Below are 22,235 nucleotides of genomic sequence, written 5' to 3'. Positions count from 1 at the left end.
TTTAATCATAACAGTGTATATTTGTGTCAAAAATAGATAAAATTGTGCGAAAACTTGACCTAGCCTAGTATAACTAACATCAGGATTTTCGAAAATCCGGCTGCCTTTACTCCATAAGATAGTATGTGAGATACCTTAATGAAACACTGGGAGCAATTTATTAGTGTGTGACATGTTAGTAGTATGTAGTATGGGCAAAAATTAATAAAATCGGGGCAATATTACACCCAACTCCCATATGCTACTTATCATGATTTTCGTTATTATAACACGTTTTATGCCGAATATGTTGGTCAATGAGTACTATTCATATATAAAATTGTTTCAAAATATGCTCTCAAGTATACCTGAGCAATGTCAAAATCAATCCAATCAGCCATATAATGATTTCCGTCCTTCCACCTGACTTTTAACCGTTTAGGTTGGCCAAAATGTGTGATATTTTAATAAAATTAATTGGACAAAATTTCTTAAAAATTTTGTGGTTTAGCGCTGAATGAGGATGGAATTGGTCTAGACCTTGGTCTAAACCTCACATCCCTAATATAATGAATTCTGATTTGACGTTTTCCACATCAACTCAATATATATTAAATTTAGCCTTTCGGTCGAGTTGATATCACATGTACATACCTCATTTAAAGGTGTTTTAAATATAATTTTAGCTGACGCGAACTAAAATATAGCAATAAAATATATGGCCTTCAATATATATAAGTCAAGAAGATACCAAATTTGATTGTAATTTATTCACGATTTCATCGAATAATAGATGTTTAATGCTTTCGCAACATTTTTTAATATAAAGTTTTGCCAACAACTGTAGGTATTACCCCGGCTTTCATTCTTGCAAGTAACAAGAGTATAAAATGTTCGGTTACACCCGAACTTAGTGCTTTCTTACTTGTTTTTTTTTTTTTTTTTTTTTTTTTTTGATGATATAGTTAGAAAGTGAATACATTTCAAGTACTGTACTTATTTAGTGTTAAATTTTCAATAATAACGAAATAGCAAAACATAAATTACAATTTTTTAATATTTTACACTTCAGCTAGTACATTTGAGTTCGCAAGCCATCTAATAAGAGTTATATATAATTATATTAAATAATATCAATAAAGTAAATTTAAGCCGACTGTATTTGTTATTGAAAACAATAGAGAAAAATGTTCAAATTACTATATAAAATAACACAAAGGCAACTAAATTAATAAAAAATAAATAAAAAATTAGATTTGTTATATACCATAGAGTTAAAAAAAAAAAATTATAAATGAGTATCTAAATGTAAAAACTATACATGCACAAAGGAATGCGTAGAAACGCGTTTAAACTGACACACACTAAATGTCGGATTTCTGGAGAAGTGTGCTTTCGCAATGATATTTCGAAATTTTAAAAAATAGCTAATTAATGTAAAATAATTATAACTGCTAATATGTCACGCTATAGCTGATTCAAACGAAATTCCAAATGACATGCAAGTCGCATATTACAATTTGTTATTGGAGTCTCGTTAATAGAATTATAAAAAAAACTTTCAGGTGTTAGAATAAATTCAATAATAAATTTCATATATTATGAAATGCAAACATGTTTGTACTGTAACCAAAGTTTGTCCTTAATTTAGTTTAAGTTCGACTCAAAGTGTTCGTACTTTCGCAAAATAGTCATAGATAAAATAAATATTTCGTTTAGAAACTAAAATAAATATGATTTTAACTGAAATATGTGAAACATAATTTTAATGTAAGTCATTAATTTATAAATAAATAAAACCTATTTTTCTTAAATGTGAGAGAATACACTTTTTATTACAGCAATAAAAAAAAAGTATGCATATATGATTTATTTTCCTAAATGCTATGTTGGATTAATTTTACTCTTTGCTAGTGCTAGTTTAAAAACATATGCTGTTTTAGGTTTTAGTTTTAAGTTTTTATTATTATTATTAATACAATTAGATTTATCAAAAATATACATAAATACATATGAATAAAGCATTTTGTAAATATCAGTGTAGGTTTTTTAAAGTTTAGTTTAGCTTAAAATTATGCCAATTGTCATAATGAATCGTATATATATTTTAATGAGTTGATATAATTTATAAGACAAGTTAATGAAATTGCTTCAAATTTTCATTTTCTGCATAACAAATAATTAAGTTACATGCCATTTATGGCATGGCTTTGGGTTGCACCATATGCCACATACATACATGATAGCCAAACCTGTTACATTTTTAGCAACTTATTGATATTCAATTAGATTTTAACATTTAAGTTTTGTAGGCAATGCTAAACTGAACTGAAAAGCTTGCTGTAAAATAGCAAATAATGATAATAAGCAAAGTCAACACAGCAAGTAAATACTGTTTCTCAGAGAATAGGTTCTTCTACGCTTGTTCGTTCTAGAGCATTAAAATTTCGAAAAATAAATTACCGCTATATATGTATGTATAACAAATGTGCTTTTAACGATTTACGACATAATAAAAAATGTAAACCATATATGAGGTGTAAATGCTGATTAGCTAAAGGTATAAATTTCTATCAATTAAATTGAATTTTACTTCCAGAGTAAATTAATTTTTAAATAATGAAGAACTTTCTGTGTACTAGCAAATTATATTAATGTAGATAGCTTTATACGAGTACTTGCTGTCTTTGCACCAAAATACAATTTAATAACTTGTTGCTTACACATCAAGGCAAGCAGAGACGGTTTTCTTTACGGCATCACGCGCATATGGTATGTAGGAGAGGGAATACCAGGTCATAGCTAATGATTGAATGATGATAAAAATTAAAGTCAGTCCGGCTTTATGAAGCTGTGTTGTTAAAGAAAAGAACAAAAACAATTCTAATAAAATCGTTTAAAATAATAAAAAGAAAAATATAAATATACCACAACAGCAGCTATAAAGGTCATAATAATGGATACAAGTACTATGCAAGTGGCTATTAAACGTGTGGATGAGAACATTTTTTTTATTTGATTAACAGGACCCATAAGAAAGCATGTACTGAAATTGAAATTATACGTATAAAAATTTATATATCTATGTACATAACGTATTGCATTTAGAGCGTAAATAACTTGTAGATTACATACCTAGCCATTGATATTATATTACCAAGCGTATAAAAGACCGCAAACACAACAATGCCTCTGTGTAAAAAGAGGGCCAGCGAGCCGAGAAACGACAGTAAGATGCCAAGTACGAAGCAAATGCAAAAGCCTTTGATGCGTGTCGACCAGCTAAGCGTTGACATCTCATTAATCTATCAAGAACAGTTCGCGGTGTAAATACAATATATTCCATTGATAAGCATGAGGTTTAAAACAATAGCTTCAAATAAAAGTACGATACTTGCAATAGCTTAGGCGTATAACAGCATATTGACCCTATTTTTCTATAAATACATCAACAAAAAACGCCCACTATATTCCCTGTATCATGTTTTTAGTAAACATTTAGATATTTCTGTAAATCGTTCGAATTATTACAATTAAATTAATAAGCGAACACTTGTTGCGTCAACAGCTGCTATTGCAACAGGCAGACTTTTATAACATATCATTGCAAATATTACCACGAAGCAATTATATGGTGACCCGCTATCTTTTTATTACAATTTTATAGGCTAAATTTAAATACATAAACTAAAACTTTAAATTTACATGCAATATGATATGTTACCTGTGTGATTATGCTACTCTCCTCCTCCGGGGTGGAATCATTTCCGTTCAGCACTCTACGCAATTTATCCATTTTATTATTAATTAATTAAAAGCTTATGCGATTTATTTTAAAATTGGATCTCGATGAAACGCAAATAGCAACACGTATAATTAAAAAACAAAACCGAATATAAAATTACAACAAAACAAAAAGAAATTACGGAGAAGAAACAATCGCTTCTGATTGATATGTCACTTTACATATGTAAATACGCACATACATATTTGTTTGAAATGTCATAACAGTGTTGCTGTTTTACTGTTTTTTTTTTTTATAATATTCATTTATTTCATAGATGTACCAGGGAATGTAAACTATAATTTACAATTTCATATATTATAATTTACATTCTCTGCTCTGGATGTATATATGTTTTATTAACTACTAAACGTTAAACCGTAAATGCTGTTATTTACAACACTGCAGTTGGCATAATTCAATTCACCAAGTTCATCGCAAACATATGCGCACATGTCCTTCAAACGTCAAAAACAGCTGTTTCTTGTTTTGGTAAAATAGAAAAATGTTAATTTTAAGAAATTTAGGTTTTGTAACCAAAGTTACGAAAACTGATGTCAATTTATTAAATAATGTTTCAAGAGTTGTAAGAGAGCTGCGCAGTCAAACAAGGCAACGACCTGATATACGTGTTTCTAAAGAGGTAGATGAAGTTAATACTAAGCCTAACGCACAAGTGGCACATGACGAACAACATGCACAAACTGGCATTACGGAAGCAGTAAATAAATATTTAAAAGATGAACTAAGACAGATTGAAAATACTCAGTTAGATGATACTAACGTCACCAATAATAATGTTACCCAGAAGGTAATTAAAAATGTCAGTGCTGAAGAGGCCGATGATAATGCATTGTCCCTTGGTGAGGCTAAGAAAGATTATGTGCCCACTTTCAATTTAGCAGCATATGTGAACAAATCGCCAACTTTACAGCAATTTATACAATTAGGCGTTGATTTGCATAGCATCGAAAAACGCAAGGGTTTGGCCAAATTTGTGTTGGGTTTAGAATTTGAAAAGGATGTGAAACCTTATCTGTACTTTCTGCAAGATCAAGGCGTGTCACCCGATATATTTGGTGAATTCATTACCAAAAATCCATTGTTTTTCAAAATAGATTTAGATGATTTGCAAACACGCGTCAACTACTTGGAATCCAAAAATTTTACGCCCGATCAAAGACAACGTATAATTACTCGCAACCCTTTCTGGCTGATGTTCTCTACGCGACGCATCGACCAACGACTGGGTTATTTCCAAAAAGAATTTCGTTTAAACGGCGATGATGTACGCTTTTTATCATCGAAACAACCCCGTTTGATAACATATAATATGGAACACATACGCAAATCATCCTTTTGTATACGAGAAGAGATGGGCTTTGATAAAGACGAACTTAAATGCTTATTATTGAACAAGCCACGATTATGGATGATGAGTGAGTTCATTGCCACATTTCGCTGTCTATATATTCTTTCACAAATTTGTAAATGTTTTTATATTTTTTAGACTCAGATCTTCTCATTGAACGTTTTGCTTTTGCCCACCAAACTATGCAACTATCGCATGATATGTTAATACAATTCCCGGAAGTACTTTCATCACGTGAATTTCGTTTGCGACAGCGTCACGAGTTCCTTGTAACACTTGGTCGCGCACAATATGATCCTGAGAAGGATTTATATATATCTCCAAGAGATTTGGTCAGTGGAAACGACTATCAATTTGTGCGAAATGTCGCTAAGAGTGATCTGGAAACTTACGAACTTTTCCTTAAGACGAGATAGTTATGTATGCATATATAAACTAAAATAAAATGTTAATGTTAGTATACAAAAATTTTATTTGTTTTTTTATACCCTGAACAGGGTATATTAAGTTTGACACGAAGTTTGTAACATCTTAAAGAAAATGTCGGAGACCCTATAAAATAGATATATAAAATATCAGCGCGTCCCGCTGAGCCTATTTAGGCATATCGATTAGAATGTATATACGGGAACTAATTCCTCACTTTCCAAGATATCGTCCTTTTCACCCCAACAAGATGCTCATTTGTCGGAACACAATATGAGTGAACTGAACAATCAAAATGAAGTACTTGTGAGGAAAACTTTTTTATTTGACGAGATATCCAAATTTGGCATATATTATTGTTGTTGTTATTGTTGTAACGACAGAAACAGAATCCTGAAGTAATTTCGGGGAATGGTGTCGAGTTGTCAGTTCTTGGCCGGATAAAAATACGGATCCGTTCCGGTTACTTAGACCCTAATATCAAGGGAACGGTCATAAATTATTATCTAAGGCGACGCTACAATTACCGAATAAATCTTTCAGATCGGAACACTATAACTTCCATACAAACTCAACAAACAAAATCAAGTTCTTGTATGGAAAACTCTTTTATTTGCTAAGAAATATTTTTACGATATGCTTCAAAATATATTGTACAAAGCTGCGCTACAATGTCCGAATGCAGTCGAGTAATAGTGCTTAGCCGCATAAAATCCAGGTTCGTTGCCGTTACGGTGATGCCACTGTCGTCAGAACGGTTTCTAAATACATTTAACAGTACCTCAACACACTATTTGATTTTCATAAAATTGCGGTACACAATTTAAAACGCAAAAACTTTTCCCTTATTATAAATCGTATTTAGTAGATTTTATTACATTCTTATATTTTGCCATTTGTCGTTTCTTTATTATATCAAAAATGTCTATAATATATTTAATAATATAATTATGCATATACATAGGTGTGTAAATATATAAATATATGTATATATTAGTTATATGTACGAAATGTATGTATGTATATAAGGAAAGGGTTTTGTATGCGTAACGGTTTTAATTTAATTTCGTATGTTTTATTAAATTCAATTGCATTTTTTTTAATTTTTAAAATAAAATTATAACGTTTTGTTTTTTTTTTATTTTGCATAGATATATGTATATATATTAAAGGTATATGTATTCAAAACATTGAGGTTATTACCCCCGTCATACTTGAACTAAAAGCTAGAAAAAACAAACGCGTTCTGGTGGTACTGGTAAACTCGACTAAGGCGAGTACCAAACATACTACAATTGTAGGTACAAATATACAGATAAGTATATAAATATGAAACATAGAATATTTTTAATGAACCGTTAACTATTAAAATTATTAAAAAATTAAGTCTACATATAATGCGGCGTAAACGATAAAGTAAAAGGAGCAACATATTGCGAGCGCAAACATATTAAATAAAACATTTCCGTGGTTCGACACGATATTTTAAACTTTAGCAACAAGTGGTAAAAATAATAATAAAAACGTTTTATGAGATAAGAAATTGTTTCAAATATGCATATAATATTTATGTTTTACATTTATTTTCCGCTTTACTACTAAAATATGCTACATACTAGTTTCTAGTGCATTCTTTTTGTTACACTCATTGTTTTATTTTCATCGTAAAACCATTAAAATAGTTTAGTTGTATTTATTTAATAATAAATGTTGTAAAAAAGTTCAAATACAAAGCACTTTCGTAAGAATAATAAATCGCATTTTAAGTTTGAAAAATTCTGGATAATATATGTAATAATAAAAGACCTGAGCCCACTCTTGTGTCGCACGTTTCGATCAGTTAGTACATTTTAAATAGATTTGTATATATTTTTTGTATTCTTTTGATATTCAAAAATTTAAGACGCATGTGTGATTTGTAAAATATTTTTGTAAGCTTATTTTCAAATCCACCGGCCACTCAGCTGACCAATGACAAGCGTTAAAAACAAACCACACAGCATTAATTTTACTAGTCATTACATTTTCACAATTAAATTACTTTCCATAACATTGCAATATAAAATGTAATTCGCTTTCATTATCTGCAATGATTATCATAGCAGTCGCACAACTTACAAATACTGCAATATGTGCAGTACACGTTAGTATGTGTGAATGTATGTATGAAAATTGTTTTTATTAGAATACACAAATAAAAATTTAAGAAATGAAAAATTATTTGCTTATCTTCTTAATACCATATCAGATGTGCATTACGCGTATTCTTTGTTATAAATATCTCCACCGTTTTTTTAACTCTTCTTTTTTTTTTTGTTGGTATGAAAATATGTTTATTTCTTTTAATTTCTTCAGCGTTTGTTAGCTCCTTAATATTTTTTAATTACATCTCGTATTTATTTTAATTCTTCAATTTTGTATTTTTTACAAATATTTATATGTTGTTAATATATCTTTTGTTTTCGCTCCTTTTTTGCTTTTACATTTCGCTCCGTTTTAAATTATAAAATTAGAATAATATGTATATAAATCACTTTTCTTTAACATTCAGTTCAGTCAATGACGACTCGGGTCAAGAGAATGCCACGTTTGCTGAGCCACAAGCTGGGAAAAAAATTAAATTTAATATACTTTCTCACTGCATAATAAAAAATATAAAATGGGTGTGTATGTTATGCTTACCCTAGTCCAGCGCCCAATAGCAAGGATAGTACATTTGAAAGAATGAGCGAGTATAGGATTTCTCTGGAAAAGAGCGAATTCTTGCCTACACGTGTCAAACGTATGGAATAACCAGCGCTCTTTTTCTTTTGTGGATGTTCGAATTTCCAATCTCTGCAGAATTAAATGAACAATTATTGAAATTAAAATTTAAAGAATGTGTGCCAATATATTTATATTTTAAGCTAAACTTTAACTTTTGAGGCATCTACCTTCAATTGCTCTAAACTATCTACCATATATACGAGTATGTTTTTAGTAAAATTCAAGTTATCTACAGAAAATTTTTTTTCTCACACATACTTTGGTGGTTGTTGATCCGGTCGACTGTTCCATTCATCCAGCCAATCGGTGTCTTTGTGACTATCGCCCTCCTAAAATGAGTACATACAGACATAATGAACATTAATGTTTTAAATGGCTTATAGTTAGTGCAACAAACCTTGCTCCAATAATTTATGTAAACATTTTTGAGATCTTCGTCAGGTGTGAGTTCGGTATTAGGACTGTTTGGTGGTGATTTTGGGCTATAAAGAGCATAAATACATATATTTTAAAGAAAATAATGATTAAAAAATTGTATGCTAGGCACACACCTATCCCTGGGTGTATCACGTCGCGAGCTGGCTAGGGAGACAACACGACTGGATTGATTTGATTCGCGTTGCGCCTCGCGCAGCAAACGTAAATATTCCTCGCCACTTGCGAAAGGCAATGGGGTGATTCTGTCGGGGCTCTTCACGCCAGCCATTGTAGCGGCACTGCTCAGCTCAATCCAAGATTCTAAAAAATATTGATGAAAAGTTTGGAAATGAGTAAAATTTGAATTTTTATTTCAAATTATATTATTATTTACAATAAATATAGATCCTACACTTTTTTTAAAACCAGCGTATAGTTAATGCGCACAATTGCCACTATTTCAATGTGAATTTATCAACAAAAACAAAAGAAGTGTTAAATGCTAGCAAAACTGCAGCAAACAAAGAAACTGAACGCAACAACAAGTAAATAGAAAAAACTCGTAAACACAAAAACAGCGAGTGCTCTTTGTGCGAATTTCAACGAAAACGGATACACGATATATAGCCAGCCGCACCGCAATAAATTCACTGACTGACTGAATTATCTGTTGTCTGCTGACTGACACTCTAATGGAAACGCTCTCCAACACCAAGGCGGCTTATCATAAAGACTCAAGATTGGTCTCATATACAATCACAATATTTCATAAATTACAGCGGCTGACTGACGAGCCACCACAGAATGACTAACTTCCATATATTTGCGCAGGTAAACAAATTGGTGTGGAGGTAATGGAACGTCAACAGCAACAAAGGTGGTAAACAATATTGAAAACAAACGCAAAACAGTACTCGCAGATAGAGGAAAACAAATAAATGTATATATATATATACAGATATGTATATACAATAAATAAAAAATATAAAGCGCTAACACAAATGTACTGAGTAAATATAATAATTCACTCGAACAAATGAGTAGAAATGTTTTAACATAAAAGACGCAATTGCATATAAAGTTAATGAAATATATATGTATATATACATACATATGTATTTACATGCATAGTATATACTTGTATAGCATTATTATCAATTACTTAATATTATCTACTAGCAATATACGAGATACAAACCTATGTATAAAAGAAAAAATACCAGCAATTTTATTCATAACAAGTAAAAACGTTTACTTCGATTGCAGTTGGTATGACTATTGTATATGCTATTTTGTTCTTATCTTAACGATACGTATACTCGGAGATTGTAGCGTTGCCTTTAACAATAATGTATGCCAAATTTCATGAAGATAATTTCACAAACAAAAAAAACTTTTCCATACAAAAACTGGATTTTGAGCGATCACTTTGTTTAGTAACTACAAGTATATGCTATAGTGGTCCGATATAAACCAATTTTTCGCAGATTGTACCGTTGACTTGGACAATAATCCATGCCAAATTTCGTGCAGATATCTTGTTAAATAAAAGAGTTCTTCAAAACTGAAAGATTAGTTCGCGTATATACAGACAGACGAACATGTCTATATCGACTCACGTTACCCTGATCATTTCTATACATACATATATGCATGCATTTATTTTACAGCGTCTTCAAGGTTTCATTCTGGGTTTTAGGGTATACCATAAAAACAGAAACAGAAAAAAAGTACAAAAAAAAAATTGGTTAATTTTTACTTTTATACTCTCTTAATATTATTACGAAACTCAATTATGATATACGTATATTATCAATTACTTATTATAGGCTCTAATTTGGATGCAATAAGTAAGCGTTCTACACAAATTTCCGATTATTTTCATGTCAAGAAAAAGTAACGCTGCATCTATTCTATCTATCATTCTATCAGTTGCGTCTAAAATTTTTAGAATCTTACGTTTGTCGGATAATATCAAAGCGCACACGAACTCGGCAGAAATCAATTAGACACACATATGTATGTGATTAACACATGTAAATAACATCAGCTGATATTCTGTACTAAGAACTATTTACTAGTTTATTTATATATTTAAATATATGTACATAAAGTAGCTTTGGAACTATGAATAGTGAGGTAATACCAGACAAGTAAGCGAATAATGATATTGAATGAAAATATACACATAACATATGTAATCACAAGCACAACTGCTGATTATATAGAAGCGAATGCTAATTGTAAATAAACACAATAAACTATCAATAAAGCAAGTCAAATAAAATGGAAAATGAAGTTTAGGAAAATAGATGTGGGTAAGGTGAAACACAAGTGCAAAATTGTAAAAAAAAATGGCACTTTGTGGTCAAAAACCCCAAGAAGCTATATACATATATGTACATACTCGTATATGCAAATTGTAGTCTAATTTTTATTAATAAAAGAGACAGGCAGCAATGGCTCCTGGCTCCTGTCTCCGGTCGTCATTAAATTAATATTATATTTCAATGTCGATTGTCAGTGAACAAACAAAAGGAGTCCTATGCATACATACATACATATGTAGGTAACCAGACAGGAAGGCGTATAGACAGTAGAATAGACGACAATGCGCATTAAAGTCGCTGTCTTAATCAGATTTACTCACTTTCTATAGCATTCAGGATGGACAAGTTAATCATATTATTGGCTGTCAAGGACATTGAAGCTAACAACTTGAAAGGTGATGACATTGCAGTCATTGTAAAAGCATAAAGAAACTATAAAAAAAAACAGAATTAAGTTGCAAAAAACAGCACAGCCCTCTACAATTGAGTAAGAAATATTTTATTATGATGCAATAAAAAACGAAATAAATAACAGTGAACACACCTTTATTTCTACCATAATAATACGCAGCAATCGTGCGTTATCGTAAGCTAATACACTAGCCAAGGCCTAAATTAAGTGTATTGGCATCATGCATGTATTGGCTCCGCAGCATATTTAAAAGGCTATAATAAAGTATTATATACAATAATATAAGTGAAAATGTAGTTTTTTTTCAGTCCGGTTTAAATTTGTAATTTTATAAATTTGTAAAATTATATAAATCATTTTGAACCAATTTCTTCTTGGCTACTCTTTTTTTTTATCTTTTTAACAGTGTGCAAATACCATAAATTGCACCCTAACTAGGTTAGAGCTTGCTAGAAAGAGTACATACAAGTAGGTACATATACAAAGCTAATTCTTTATTATCAAACGAAACTGCGTAGGTGGCTACAATTTGAATTTAACCGTTACAGCTTTATTATACACAAATATACTTTAGTAGATAAATCGTGCACATGCTTTGGCTTCAAACTGATATATGTATGTATGTATACTTTGTAAATAAATAACAATTACGCTTTTCGTACCTGCGCAGTCACGAATTGTTGGTGCATTTTCGTATCAGCTGATAATGGCAGTGGTGCTAATTTAGTTTTATTTTCGTTAAATGTTTCCTGCACAGTTATGACGCCTGCCAATAATGATAAACAAGTTTAATGACCACAAAATAAGTGCGAATAAGTTGCGTGAAGCGTATTGTTGTTGTAAAATGTTATTAAAAGTGAGATAAAAAGAAAGTAAAGTGTAGTGTAGAATTTACACAACCAACGACCTTAACAGTGTCGAAGATTTCGATTTAATTTACGTCTCCATATGTCAACTAGTTTATGTTTGGCAGCTCGTTGTTTCCGACGAGAAAAATTTCTATGGCGAATTTTACAATAGAAAGAAGAAAAATATTGAACAACTAGTTTTATTGAAACACTTTGTGTTTCTCCGTAATCATTGAAATAATTGGAGAAGTGTTTTGGGGTGTCTACTTTATCACGAACATAAATATTTGAGTGGCACAAATTATTTAGTGAAGGTCGTCAAAAACTAGTCTAATGAGAATCATTTGTCAAAGAAGATAACATCGAAAAATATAAGGAAGCAAGTCTTCAAAATCAATCGATTGGCATCAGAGAGATAGCAGAGGAACTTGACATTTCATGGCGATCGATAAATTTTTTGCAAAAATTGATGACTGAGGATTCTAGATACATCAATTTACTATCAAAATTCACTCAAGGCACTGTAGGCCAGCTGCGGCTTATAACAAGTTCATGGAAAATTGGACTAGGTAGGTAGGTAGGTAGAGTAGCTGTCTAACGACGCACTTAGGCCTATAGGAGGCCCATTGTGATACCACCATGACTAATCTTCCTTCACTCTATCGTATTCTCTTTGAACCAACCTGTGCTTCTGATGAAGATTTATATTAAAAAACATGAAAATGTAATTTTATTATCAGTACGGTTCAGATAATATTTTGTCATACAATGTGTCACAGTGTAAACGAGCCATTATTGCTTTTACCTAAAACAGTAATATTAAGTTTGTAAACTCTTAACTACCATTATTTATGAAATTTATTAAAACCTGAATATGTAGTCATTATCAATTACAATCAAAGTTTATCTAGATTGATATGAAATAATAGTTAGATCACACTACACTGATTATTTATGAATGTACTAAGCTTTTATTGTAAATAATATCCGCTGTAAAGTGGTAATGAAAAAAAATCGTAAAATATTATTTAAAAAACCAGTATCGCAAGAAAAACTGGGTAGGCGAGTAAAACTAAGTATAGATTAATATTATAATTCCACACATATGCAAATTTTTCACATATGGCTAATTTTTAAAAGGCTTTACTACAAAACAGTCATGAGACAACTGTAAGCGATCGTAGCATCAAGGACAACCACTGCGCTGAAGAACAAAAAAAAAAACAGGATTTTCATACAAAGTGCCACGCTAATTGCGCATGCACAAAAGCCACGTTGAAAAGCCGAAGCACACTGGCATGGTCGCGGCCAGTTGGTAATAAAACAGCATTCTTTATCTACGATTCGCGTGGTTGCAAAAAACGAAAACATAATAGTTAAAACATTTTTTGCTTCCGAATGGTGTGCAAATGTATACGCTGTGCCTACAGACAGTATAAAACAAAATCACTTCCATTAATTTATACAGCTACTATTAAAGCATATCATTTAAGTAGAGTCGCTTCGCAATACTATATGCATACTGCCAGTATACAGGTTGGTTGAAAAGTTTCCGCGCTCAAAAAAAAAAAAAAACGAAATATATTTTTTTATTCAATATAATCTTCCTTAACTTCAATACACTTATTCCAATGATCCTGAAATAGTTTTATGCCATTCCTATAATGACCTTTTTGCAGCTATGAAAAATACCCCTCAACTGCTGTTATAGCTTCTTCATTCGATAAAAAACGCTTTCCACGAAGGAATTGTTTCAGTTTTCTGAAGAAGTAGTAATTGCTGGGAGCCAATGCTGGTGAATACAGTGGATGCTCAAGCAATTCGTACTTTAATCCGTTGAATTTTGGCATTGTTAAAACACTTTTGTGAGCATGGGCATTGTCTTGTTTAAAAATGATTTTTTTTTGTGCTGCAAACCAAGGGCTTTCTCACGAATTTTTTCATATCCGGCTGATCCAAAATGCTGCAATAAAATTTAGAGTTGATTCTTTTACCTTTCTGCAGCTAATCAATCAACAAAATTCCTTTTGCATCCCAAAAAACTGATGCCATAACTGTTCTTTGCTGATCGTTGTGATCTCACCTGCTTTAGAGCTGAACAACCAGCTTCAGTCCAGTGTAAACGTTTTTGTTTCAATTTAGGATCATGGTGGTAGATCTAAGTCTCATCTATAGTTATAAAACGACGCAAGAAATCGGTTTTATTCTGCTTAAAACGCTCCAAATTATGCTGATAAATTTATTTTCGATCCAGTTTTTGTTGAATTGTTAAATTGTTTCCAAACAGCTTTTTCATATGATATTCTCCGTCTAAAAAATGAAGTACTCGTTGTCCTAGGTGCCTATGGCATTAACAATTTCACGCTTAGTCAAACTTGGATCTTTACTAACAATATTATGAACTTGCTCAATGATTTCAAGTGTGGTTGCGGTTTCGTCGTCCTTCGCCTAGTATGACCACGCTTTTAAACCTTTCAAAACAAAGAATCTTAATCACTGCGAAATGTTAAATTTTTTCCATATTAAAAATAATACTTTGAAACGTCGACTTCAAATGGCTTGCAAACAAAGAATTAATTGACAGAATGACTTGTAACTTTGCATGTGTTCTCACGACAGATGTACCAGCTTGAGAGCAACCCACTTTTCAGCCAACCTATATATTAAATATAAGTAAAAATATCATATGTGTATTGTTATCTCAAGTATTATTTTATACGGCGTAAGCCAGAGTGCAGTAACTTTTGCACAGAGCTCAATGCCATACAACAAAAGCACGGCGATCAACCCGGGCCAGCAGGCAAGCACGCAAGGCGAGCGACACAACAAATCATTTGGCAGACAACGATGCACCGATTCACACAAGAATCTGCATATATGTATGTGCTCGTGCCCCCCGACATTCAGTCAATTAAATGTAGACTAAAAACTCTCTTTGTTGGCGTTGGTTCTTTGTGCGTGCCCACTATTTTTAGTTGTGTTCTTTTTTTGTGAATTTATTTTAAGCATTTAGCATTTTTATAAATTTAGCATGTAAACGATTGCTGTTTTAAATTGAAATTTATTTATGGGTGGCACAATGCAGTATGCGTTGTGGGTCAGCGGATGCCACAATTTAAGCTTGGATATGTGAATGCCACACGTTGTTGCACACATTGATAAGGATGTGCGTTTTCGCTACTAGCAGCATAAGTTTTTTAATTGCAAGCTTAAGCATTGCTTGTGAAAACTATAGTCGGAAAACAAGACTGTAATTTTTGCAAAATTAAAATGGGAACTAAGTAATTTACGAACCTACGGTCCTTAACCTTCAAAATATTGTTTTATTTTACTTATTTACTAATCATTCAATTTTGATTAAATGTAATTGAAAAAAAAAACTATATTTTCATAAGTTCTAAGTTTCATAACAGAGAGATATTTTTCTTAATCACTTTTTGCGTAAAAATACCGTTCGATCAAAATTTACTCGGACTGAAAGCTACATTTCCGCGTATTTTAATAGAAATCTTTATTATCGGCTTCAAAATAGGCTCCTAAGCCAATACAAGAATGCTAACGCTTATTCCAATTATTTATACACTTGTTATAAGTCTTGGCTAGAATGACCGTCAGTGCATTTAACGAATTTTGATTTTCTTCAGTTTCGGCACATTTTCGACCACCATTCGTTTGCTTATTGGACAGTTTCGAAGTCATATTCATAAGTCCACGTCTCAACACCAGTTTAAGTGATGTAAGGTCTACAGCTACGTTATCCAGTAACTCTTTTGCCACGTATTTCAGTTTTGGTAGGAGTCTAACATTGGCACTCTTCATTCACAAAACATTAACCAAAAAAATGTGGAGTCGTTCGATAAGCGATGTTGAGATCCTCTGCTATCGCTCTGATGCCAACACGACTTTGATTCTTTAACTTTTTCGATGTTATCGTCATTAACAGAGGTGGACCCTGTCCGGGTCAAATTTGATAGGATGGAAAATCAGTGCAGTATGAAAAGCTTAAGTATAAACACACATACATACATATACTCTAGGCTACCGTTCTCGTATTCGCTCTTGCGTCAGCTAAAACATTCTATAAATACTTAAGCCAACAGCATCAGTTATATTATGGGAACTAATTATTTAACAGTACACTGTATGTAACGGATACAATCGCCGACTGGAATCGCTAATAATTACCTTACAATTTTAATTATAGTAATAAATATCAAAAAGAAATAAAAAAGCATAATATTTATGTAGGTATGCACGATCTAACATGTGATTGGTCTTCCAACGAAAAAAAAACGAAAATTTCACACTACGAACTAATGAAGGGTTCAAACAGTTGTACCACAGCATGGCAGTCAAGCGTAACGAAAAATACATATGCACGATGTATGTACTAATAATAAAAACGCGCAAAAAAGGAACTTGATTGCAAACAAAAGGGGAATAAAAGGGCTGGGAGCGTTAGCGGATTGACGAGTCGGTTGATAGACATGCTGTCACGCTACTGCAAACCATATGTGGCGCAGCCCAGTGAGCTAACACATCTATGGATATGTATGTATGTCTGTATGTAGTAGCAGCTCTTAACAGCTCACTGATATATGGATGTGCTTTTGTATACATGTTTGTTTAAGCTCACAGCGTCTTTTATTACATTAGAGCCATGATTATGGCTACTAGAAAGGCAACTACTCACGCGACGAGTGAGAAAAATGTCTGCAGCCCTATTTGGTAAGTTGCCGTTCGATGGAGTGTGAGACAGATGTTGGTACAATAATCACATTGGGCGAAGTAGAAACTGGGCAGACATACACTCGAGACATCATTGAAATTAATGAGAAGAAACGGCTGTGTTATGAAATGTTACATATATAATTCAAAAAGCTAATGCTTGGTATTAAAGATAATGGATTGAATTTTCGTTCTGAAGTAGCTAAGCGGATAGCCTGTCTAGAATTTCGAACAAATATATTGTTTATATCCTGAGCAAAGTATATTAAGTTTGTAAAATCCAGCAGGAAACGTCGGAGACGCTATAAATCATATAAAAATGATCAGTTTGACGAGCTGAGTCGATTTAGCCATATCCGTCCGTCTGTATATACACGAACCAGTTCCATAGTTTTTGAGTTATTATTCTGAAATTTTGCACACAATATTTGATAGCCAAGAAACTCATTTGTCGAAATCGCGATTTGGTACTACTATAGGACTGATCGATCAAAACCAAACCCTTGCATGGAAAACTTTTTTTTATATTGGACAAGTTATCTTCACAAAGTTCGGCATGGATTATTATCCAAGGTACCGCTACAATCTCCGAAGAAACTGTACATATCAGACCACTATAACAATAAGCTGCCATACAAACTGATCGGTTAAAATTAAGATAAACATATTTTTATAACCTTTTATGCTACAAAAAAGCAACTGTAAATGGTATTATAGCTTCGTTGCTGCAGACTTTAACGTTTTCCTTTTGTTTTTTTTTTAGTTTTTAGACGAAAGCCAAATATAATTAGTTGATAAAATGATCAAATTCGACGCGTTAAATGAAAAAAACATTAATATTGGCTTTTTCTAAGGATTTTATTCTAAAAATATAATTATATTTTATAAGTTTTTAATATAAGTTTTCTATAATTAAAAAATAAATAAAGCAATTTAAGTTTTAAAACGCAAAACTACTAATAACTAATTGCAATACATAAATTATAAGCTTAAGGTAGAAGCTAAACCCCGTCAGCATAGCTTAAGCTTAACAGGTTAATATTTGACAGCATCTCAAATAAAAATACAACATTGTACTTCGATAAGCTTAAAATGATTTGACGTCGAATGTGGTTAATAAAAAAAAAATTCCCTTAAATGCATTATATATTTGTTTGATCAAACCAACAGCCAGGCTGGCTGCATGTTCATTTGAGCGTGCGATATATTGGAAGTACACATGTAAGTATGTACATATGTATGTATAGATGTATGTATACTTTCCAATCAACTGATCACAATCACGTATGCATCGCAATGTGACTTTTACAACTAAATGCACATGCAACAAGATGACAAGAATAATATATGTACATACAAAATTACATATACATATATGCCATATGTAGATATATATGCTTGTTATACTTATATCGCATTAATTTCGCAGTATAAAATTTTTATGGCCGCATTAGCGTGGATTTGCACTTAAGTAGCAGATGTATAAGATATACGTTGCAAGCATACATACATACAGGCATACAAGCATACAGTGTCAGATTGTAATTACAAAGATACCGTTGACAAATCAAATGACACAATTCCACAGCGAACTACAGTTAAACATGATCAATGTGGCATTTGAATTGCTGAGATCACTTACAATGACCGCTTATGAAAATAGCTGTCATAATATACAGTTAATAGAATTCCATTGATTTTTTTTTTTTTAGAATTTTTAAGAGTTACTTACATATCAAACCACTTTAAGTCTTAATAAAAGAAAATAAACATTAATTTACAACTTAGCAGCCTTTTAATGCGCGAGCAACTCCCCCAAACACGACTTTTGATATCTAACGGCTATAACGCCTAGATACACACCTTGTAATTATTTACACGTAGTGTAATTTTCACTTAGTCAAGCTTTAATAATTAGAAGTTTTTTAATTTCATTTTTTGTTTTCTTCGAAACTTAAAAACGTGACAATATGCTAAGAAACAATTACTTATTTATCTATTTCTATTAAGAAAAATTGCACCCAGCAGAAAGTTCGTTTACGGTTAAAAATATAATATAATATAATTCAAATATGCATAGACAATAAATAGAAAGGCACGCGGGAAGTTAAACTGAACTTTTTAAATCGAAATTTTTTGTAAAATAAATTTAATGTGATTTCCTTACAGTATACGTCTAAAGTGCTTTTCTTCTCAGTGATATTTTTCATTTTTGAAAATAAATAATAAGCTGAAGGGGCAGTCTATTACTTATATGTTATCGATTATTTTTATACTGGTTACGTTCTAGTTACTAATGGAACTAGTTACACTTTCTACTGATATTTCTTTTAGTATTAGTTCATATTTGTACATAACATATGTAATTTATATATATGGGTATTTTTTCAATTATTTAGACAGCACATATTCCATATGAGCATGTAATGTAGCACAGATAACAAACTGTTCAACAACAATGAGTTCCGATTCATTCAATTCAGTCACACGATCACAATTAGTGTCGGAATCTTTGGTGTGATATGAAGTAGCTGCACAACGTCTGGAAAATTTTTGAAATTATAATTCTTTAATGAACATGCAATTCAGAATCTGTGCTAATACGTTAATATATTTTTTTTTTTTAAAAAGTACATAAGTACGTATTGGGGTGGAGCGAAAAAAAATTTTTTTTGCTTAGCCTGTTGGAACATTTTTTTTAACACTTCTTTTAAGTAAATTTTTATTTCGTAAAAATTTTTGATTTTTTTGTGGTCGTTATTGGAGTTTTAAAAAAAGTTTTAAACGACAACATGCTTTCCTTAAGCGTTAAAACAAATTTTGAGTCAAAAACCGTCACATAAGGTAATTTTTATATAAATGTAGAGTTTAAACGAAAAATAATTTTTTCTTGTCCAAATTTTAACTCGAAATTTACTTTGAAACTGAGGCGGACTCTAGATGTTAAAAAAAATTTTTTTTTTGTCCAAAAATTTTCTTTTTTACGATCTACATATTTTACCCTCAGGCTAAGCAAAAAAAAATTAGTTTTTTCGCTGCACCCTAATACGTATAAGCACTTTGATGAGAAGAAATTTTTTAATTATTTCATGTTGATATTTATAAAATTTATTACTTTTGTCAAATATTTTAAGCTAAACACAATAATGAATGACATATGTATATACTAATAAGGATTAAAAAATTAACATTTCAAAAGCAAGAAAAAATTTTATATACGCTAATAAGCACATATTCTGCAAACACGCAAAATAAATAATTCATCTGACATTGAAAAATGCGTTCCAATACAATGCGAAAGCAGCTGCCAGCAAAATGACCACTAAACAGTTGTTGGTCTTTAAAAAATATATTACTTTTTGCTACTGCAGCAGCTGCAATATGAAGACAGTAACGGTAAATTTCGTTACTACCCTTGACAGATAATAAATTGTAGCTGCAAATGAAGTGCAAAGCAAAAAGTAAATTATGATTGAGAAAAAAAGAAGACGGGCGATGCTGCACAAGAATGGTCGCACAAGAATTGCGAAGCACACAATGGAAGCGGATACACGTTTCTCTAGATAAATATATACACATGTACATGTAAGCGTGCAATAGATAAACAAATAAAAATGCTGCGGGAATAAATAGCACGAAAATGCCGGCTGCTGTTGATTTGCAACACGCGCAGATCAACACAGAAACAACACCAAAGCATGCAAGCATTATATACATACAGATATATATTATGTATTTATAGGCACAAATATATAAGAAAGCAACTGTGGTAAAATCTATCGGTCACGTCGGCAATCTCTATAATGATGCGCATAAAATGCTTGTTAAAAATAAAATTGCTCATCAGCAACCATAATAACTACAACAAAGTGTCGACGACATTGACCGACCCACGCTAATAGCCGCTATTTACAGATACTTTTCCCGTCTTCGTCATTTTCGTAAATGGCGCGCGTAACAGATTTAAATTGTTGTTGAATGTTGCTCATACGCCATGTTGGCTACAAAAATAAGACCAAAACAAAGGCATGGTACCTACTATGTACATCTACACATAAAAGATACAAAGTCTAAGCAAATAAATTAAACAATTGCGATTGCGTCGTTTTAGCATTTGAAAATCAGCAACGCAAATTTTACTTAATTCATCTTCAACTTTTCTTTATGTCTGCTTGTGTGTGTGCGTTTACACGTTTTGATTTTTTTGCAAGAAAATATTTGCGCATCGCTGACGTGTAGAAATTTCGAAAGAGATGAGCTTCTTGTATATTGAAATTGTTGTTGTATCGGATGTTTTGGATTAGTTAATCTAAACTGACATAAAATAGGGCGCAAGTCTATGGGTTTGTAATAGTTATTTGCTGTTTTTTTTTTAATATATTTATATTTTAATTAAAAATTTTTATATTTTAATTATTATTTATTAGTTTTCATTGTTGTAAGAACGCTTGTCATCTATTATTAATTAATATAATATGTAGAGGAAATGTAAATTGATTTTTTGTGTTTTGCATATAAAGGAAATTGTAAATTAGTCGCAAACCGGAAAAATATATAGTTTTCAAAGTATGTGTCTGCTATAATTCTATAAATATACATTTTATATAATATATATATAATTTTCATAGTATTTACATTGTATGGATTTATGTACGTATGTATTTGCTTGTATTTGGGTGTATGCATTAATTCGTGCGGTTTTTTACGAAAATTAAGACTTTATTGTGAAAAAATTGTTATACATTTAATGTTCAAAGTATTGCCCATCGGAAGCTATGATGTTTGCCCATCTTTCTGGCAGTTTGTGGATCCCATCCTAAAATAACTTCTCCGGCTTGGAGGTCAAGAAAGAATCAATCCAATTTCTGATACCCTGTTCTGAAGAGAAGCGTACTCCGGTGAGGGCATTCTGCATTGATCTGAACAAGTGGTAATCGGAAGGTGCTATGTCTGGGCTATAAGGCGGGTGAGGTAGAACTTCCCACCCACAGTTTTCCAAATAGTTTTTAACTGGCCTTGCAACAGCGTTGTCATGATGAAAAATTATTGATTCGTGTCTGGTCGCATATTCTGGTCGTTTTTCCGCGATGGCCTTTTTCAAACGAATCAATTGTTTTCGGTAGAGGTCCCCATTGATCGTCTGACCCGATTTCAATAGCTCATAATAGAGCAC

General features: G+C 31.7%; 3 protein-coding genes across 5 annotated transcripts in view; 1 reads left to right on the top strand and 2 right to left on the bottom strand.

Moving 5' to 3' along the window:
• Positions 1-1,782: 1,782 nt before the first annotated feature.
• Positions 1,783-3,942, bottom strand: LOC106614887 (vesicle transport protein SFT2B). Its single transcript, XM_014230819.3, has 4 exons — positions 3,704-3,942; positions 3,115-3,284; positions 2,908-3,025; positions 1,783-2,830 (listed from the first exon to the last, which is right to left on the bottom strand). The coding sequence occupies exons 1-4, from the start codon at positions 3,773-3,775 to the stop codon at positions 2,699-2,701; spliced, it is 492 nt and encodes a 163-aa protein (XP_014086294.2). The 5' UTR covers positions 3,776-3,942; the 3' UTR covers positions 1,783-2,698.
• A 266-nt stretch (positions 3,943-4,208) lies between these two features.
• Positions 4,209-5,603, top strand: mTerf3 (mitochondrial transcription termination factor 3). Its single transcript, XM_014230823.3, has 2 exons — positions 4,209-5,202; positions 5,274-5,603. Exons 1-2 carry the CDS (start codon positions 4,269-4,271, stop codon positions 5,549-5,551), a joined length of 1,212 nt encoding a protein of 403 aa, XP_014086298.2. The 5' UTR covers positions 4,209-4,268; the 3' UTR covers positions 5,552-5,603.
• A 547-nt stretch (positions 5,604-6,150) lies between these two features.
• BNIP3 (BCL2 interacting protein 3) overlaps positions 6,151-22,235 on the bottom strand; it is a 29,670-nt gene continuing 13,585 nt past the window's right edge. The window contains exons 1-6 of one of the 3 annotated variants that reach the window (XM_014230844.3): positions 9,139-9,375; positions 8,879-9,065; positions 8,725-8,809; positions 8,586-8,656; positions 8,244-8,396; positions 6,151-8,165 (exon numbers count right to left, since the gene is read on the bottom strand). In XM_014230844.3, the coding sequence (XP_014086319.1) occupies positions 8,114-8,165; positions 8,244-8,396; positions 8,586-8,656; positions 8,725-8,809; positions 8,879-9,033 (516 nt within the window). In that variant the 5' untranslated portion in view covers positions 9,034-9,065; positions 9,139-9,375 and the 3' untranslated portion in view covers positions 6,151-8,113. Of the gene's footprint in view, positions 8,166-8,243; positions 8,397-8,585; positions 8,657-8,724; positions 8,810-8,878; positions 9,066-9,138; positions 9,376-22,235 lie in introns of those variants that run through there. The other 2 variants (XM_014230843.3, XM_014230842.3) reach the window with 2 other exon arrangements.

The sequence above is a fragment of the Bactrocera oleae genome, chromosome 6, assembly GCF_042242935.1.
Source record: "Bactrocera oleae isolate idBacOlea1 chromosome 6, idBacOlea1, whole genome shotgun sequence".
NCBI lineage: Eukaryota > Metazoa > Arthropoda > Insecta > Diptera > Tephritidae > Bactrocera > Bactrocera oleae.
Note: the sequence above shows the minus strand (reverse complement) of the source record. Positions and strands in the feature narration are given on the sequence as shown.

Coding starts and splice junctions, on each gene's coding strand:
- mTerf3 (XM_014230823.3), top strand. CDS start 4,269: ATGTTAATTTTAAGAAATTTAGGTTTTGTAACCAAAGTTACGAAAACT. Junction 5,203..5,273: donor GCCACGATTATGGATGATGA/GTGAGTTCATTG, acceptor TATATTTTTTAG/ACTCAGATCTTCTCATTGAA.
- LOC106614887 (XM_014230819.3), bottom strand. CDS start 3,775: ATGGATAAATTGCGTAGAGTGCTGAACGGAAATGATTCCACCCCGGAG. Junction 3,026..3,114: donor AATATAATATCAATGGCTAG/GTATGTAATCTA, acceptor TTTCAATTTCAG/TACATGCTTTCTTATGGGTC. Junction 2,831..2,907: donor CCTTTATAGCTGCTGTTGTG/GTATATTTATAT, acceptor TTAACAACACAG/CTTCATAAAGCCGGACTGAC.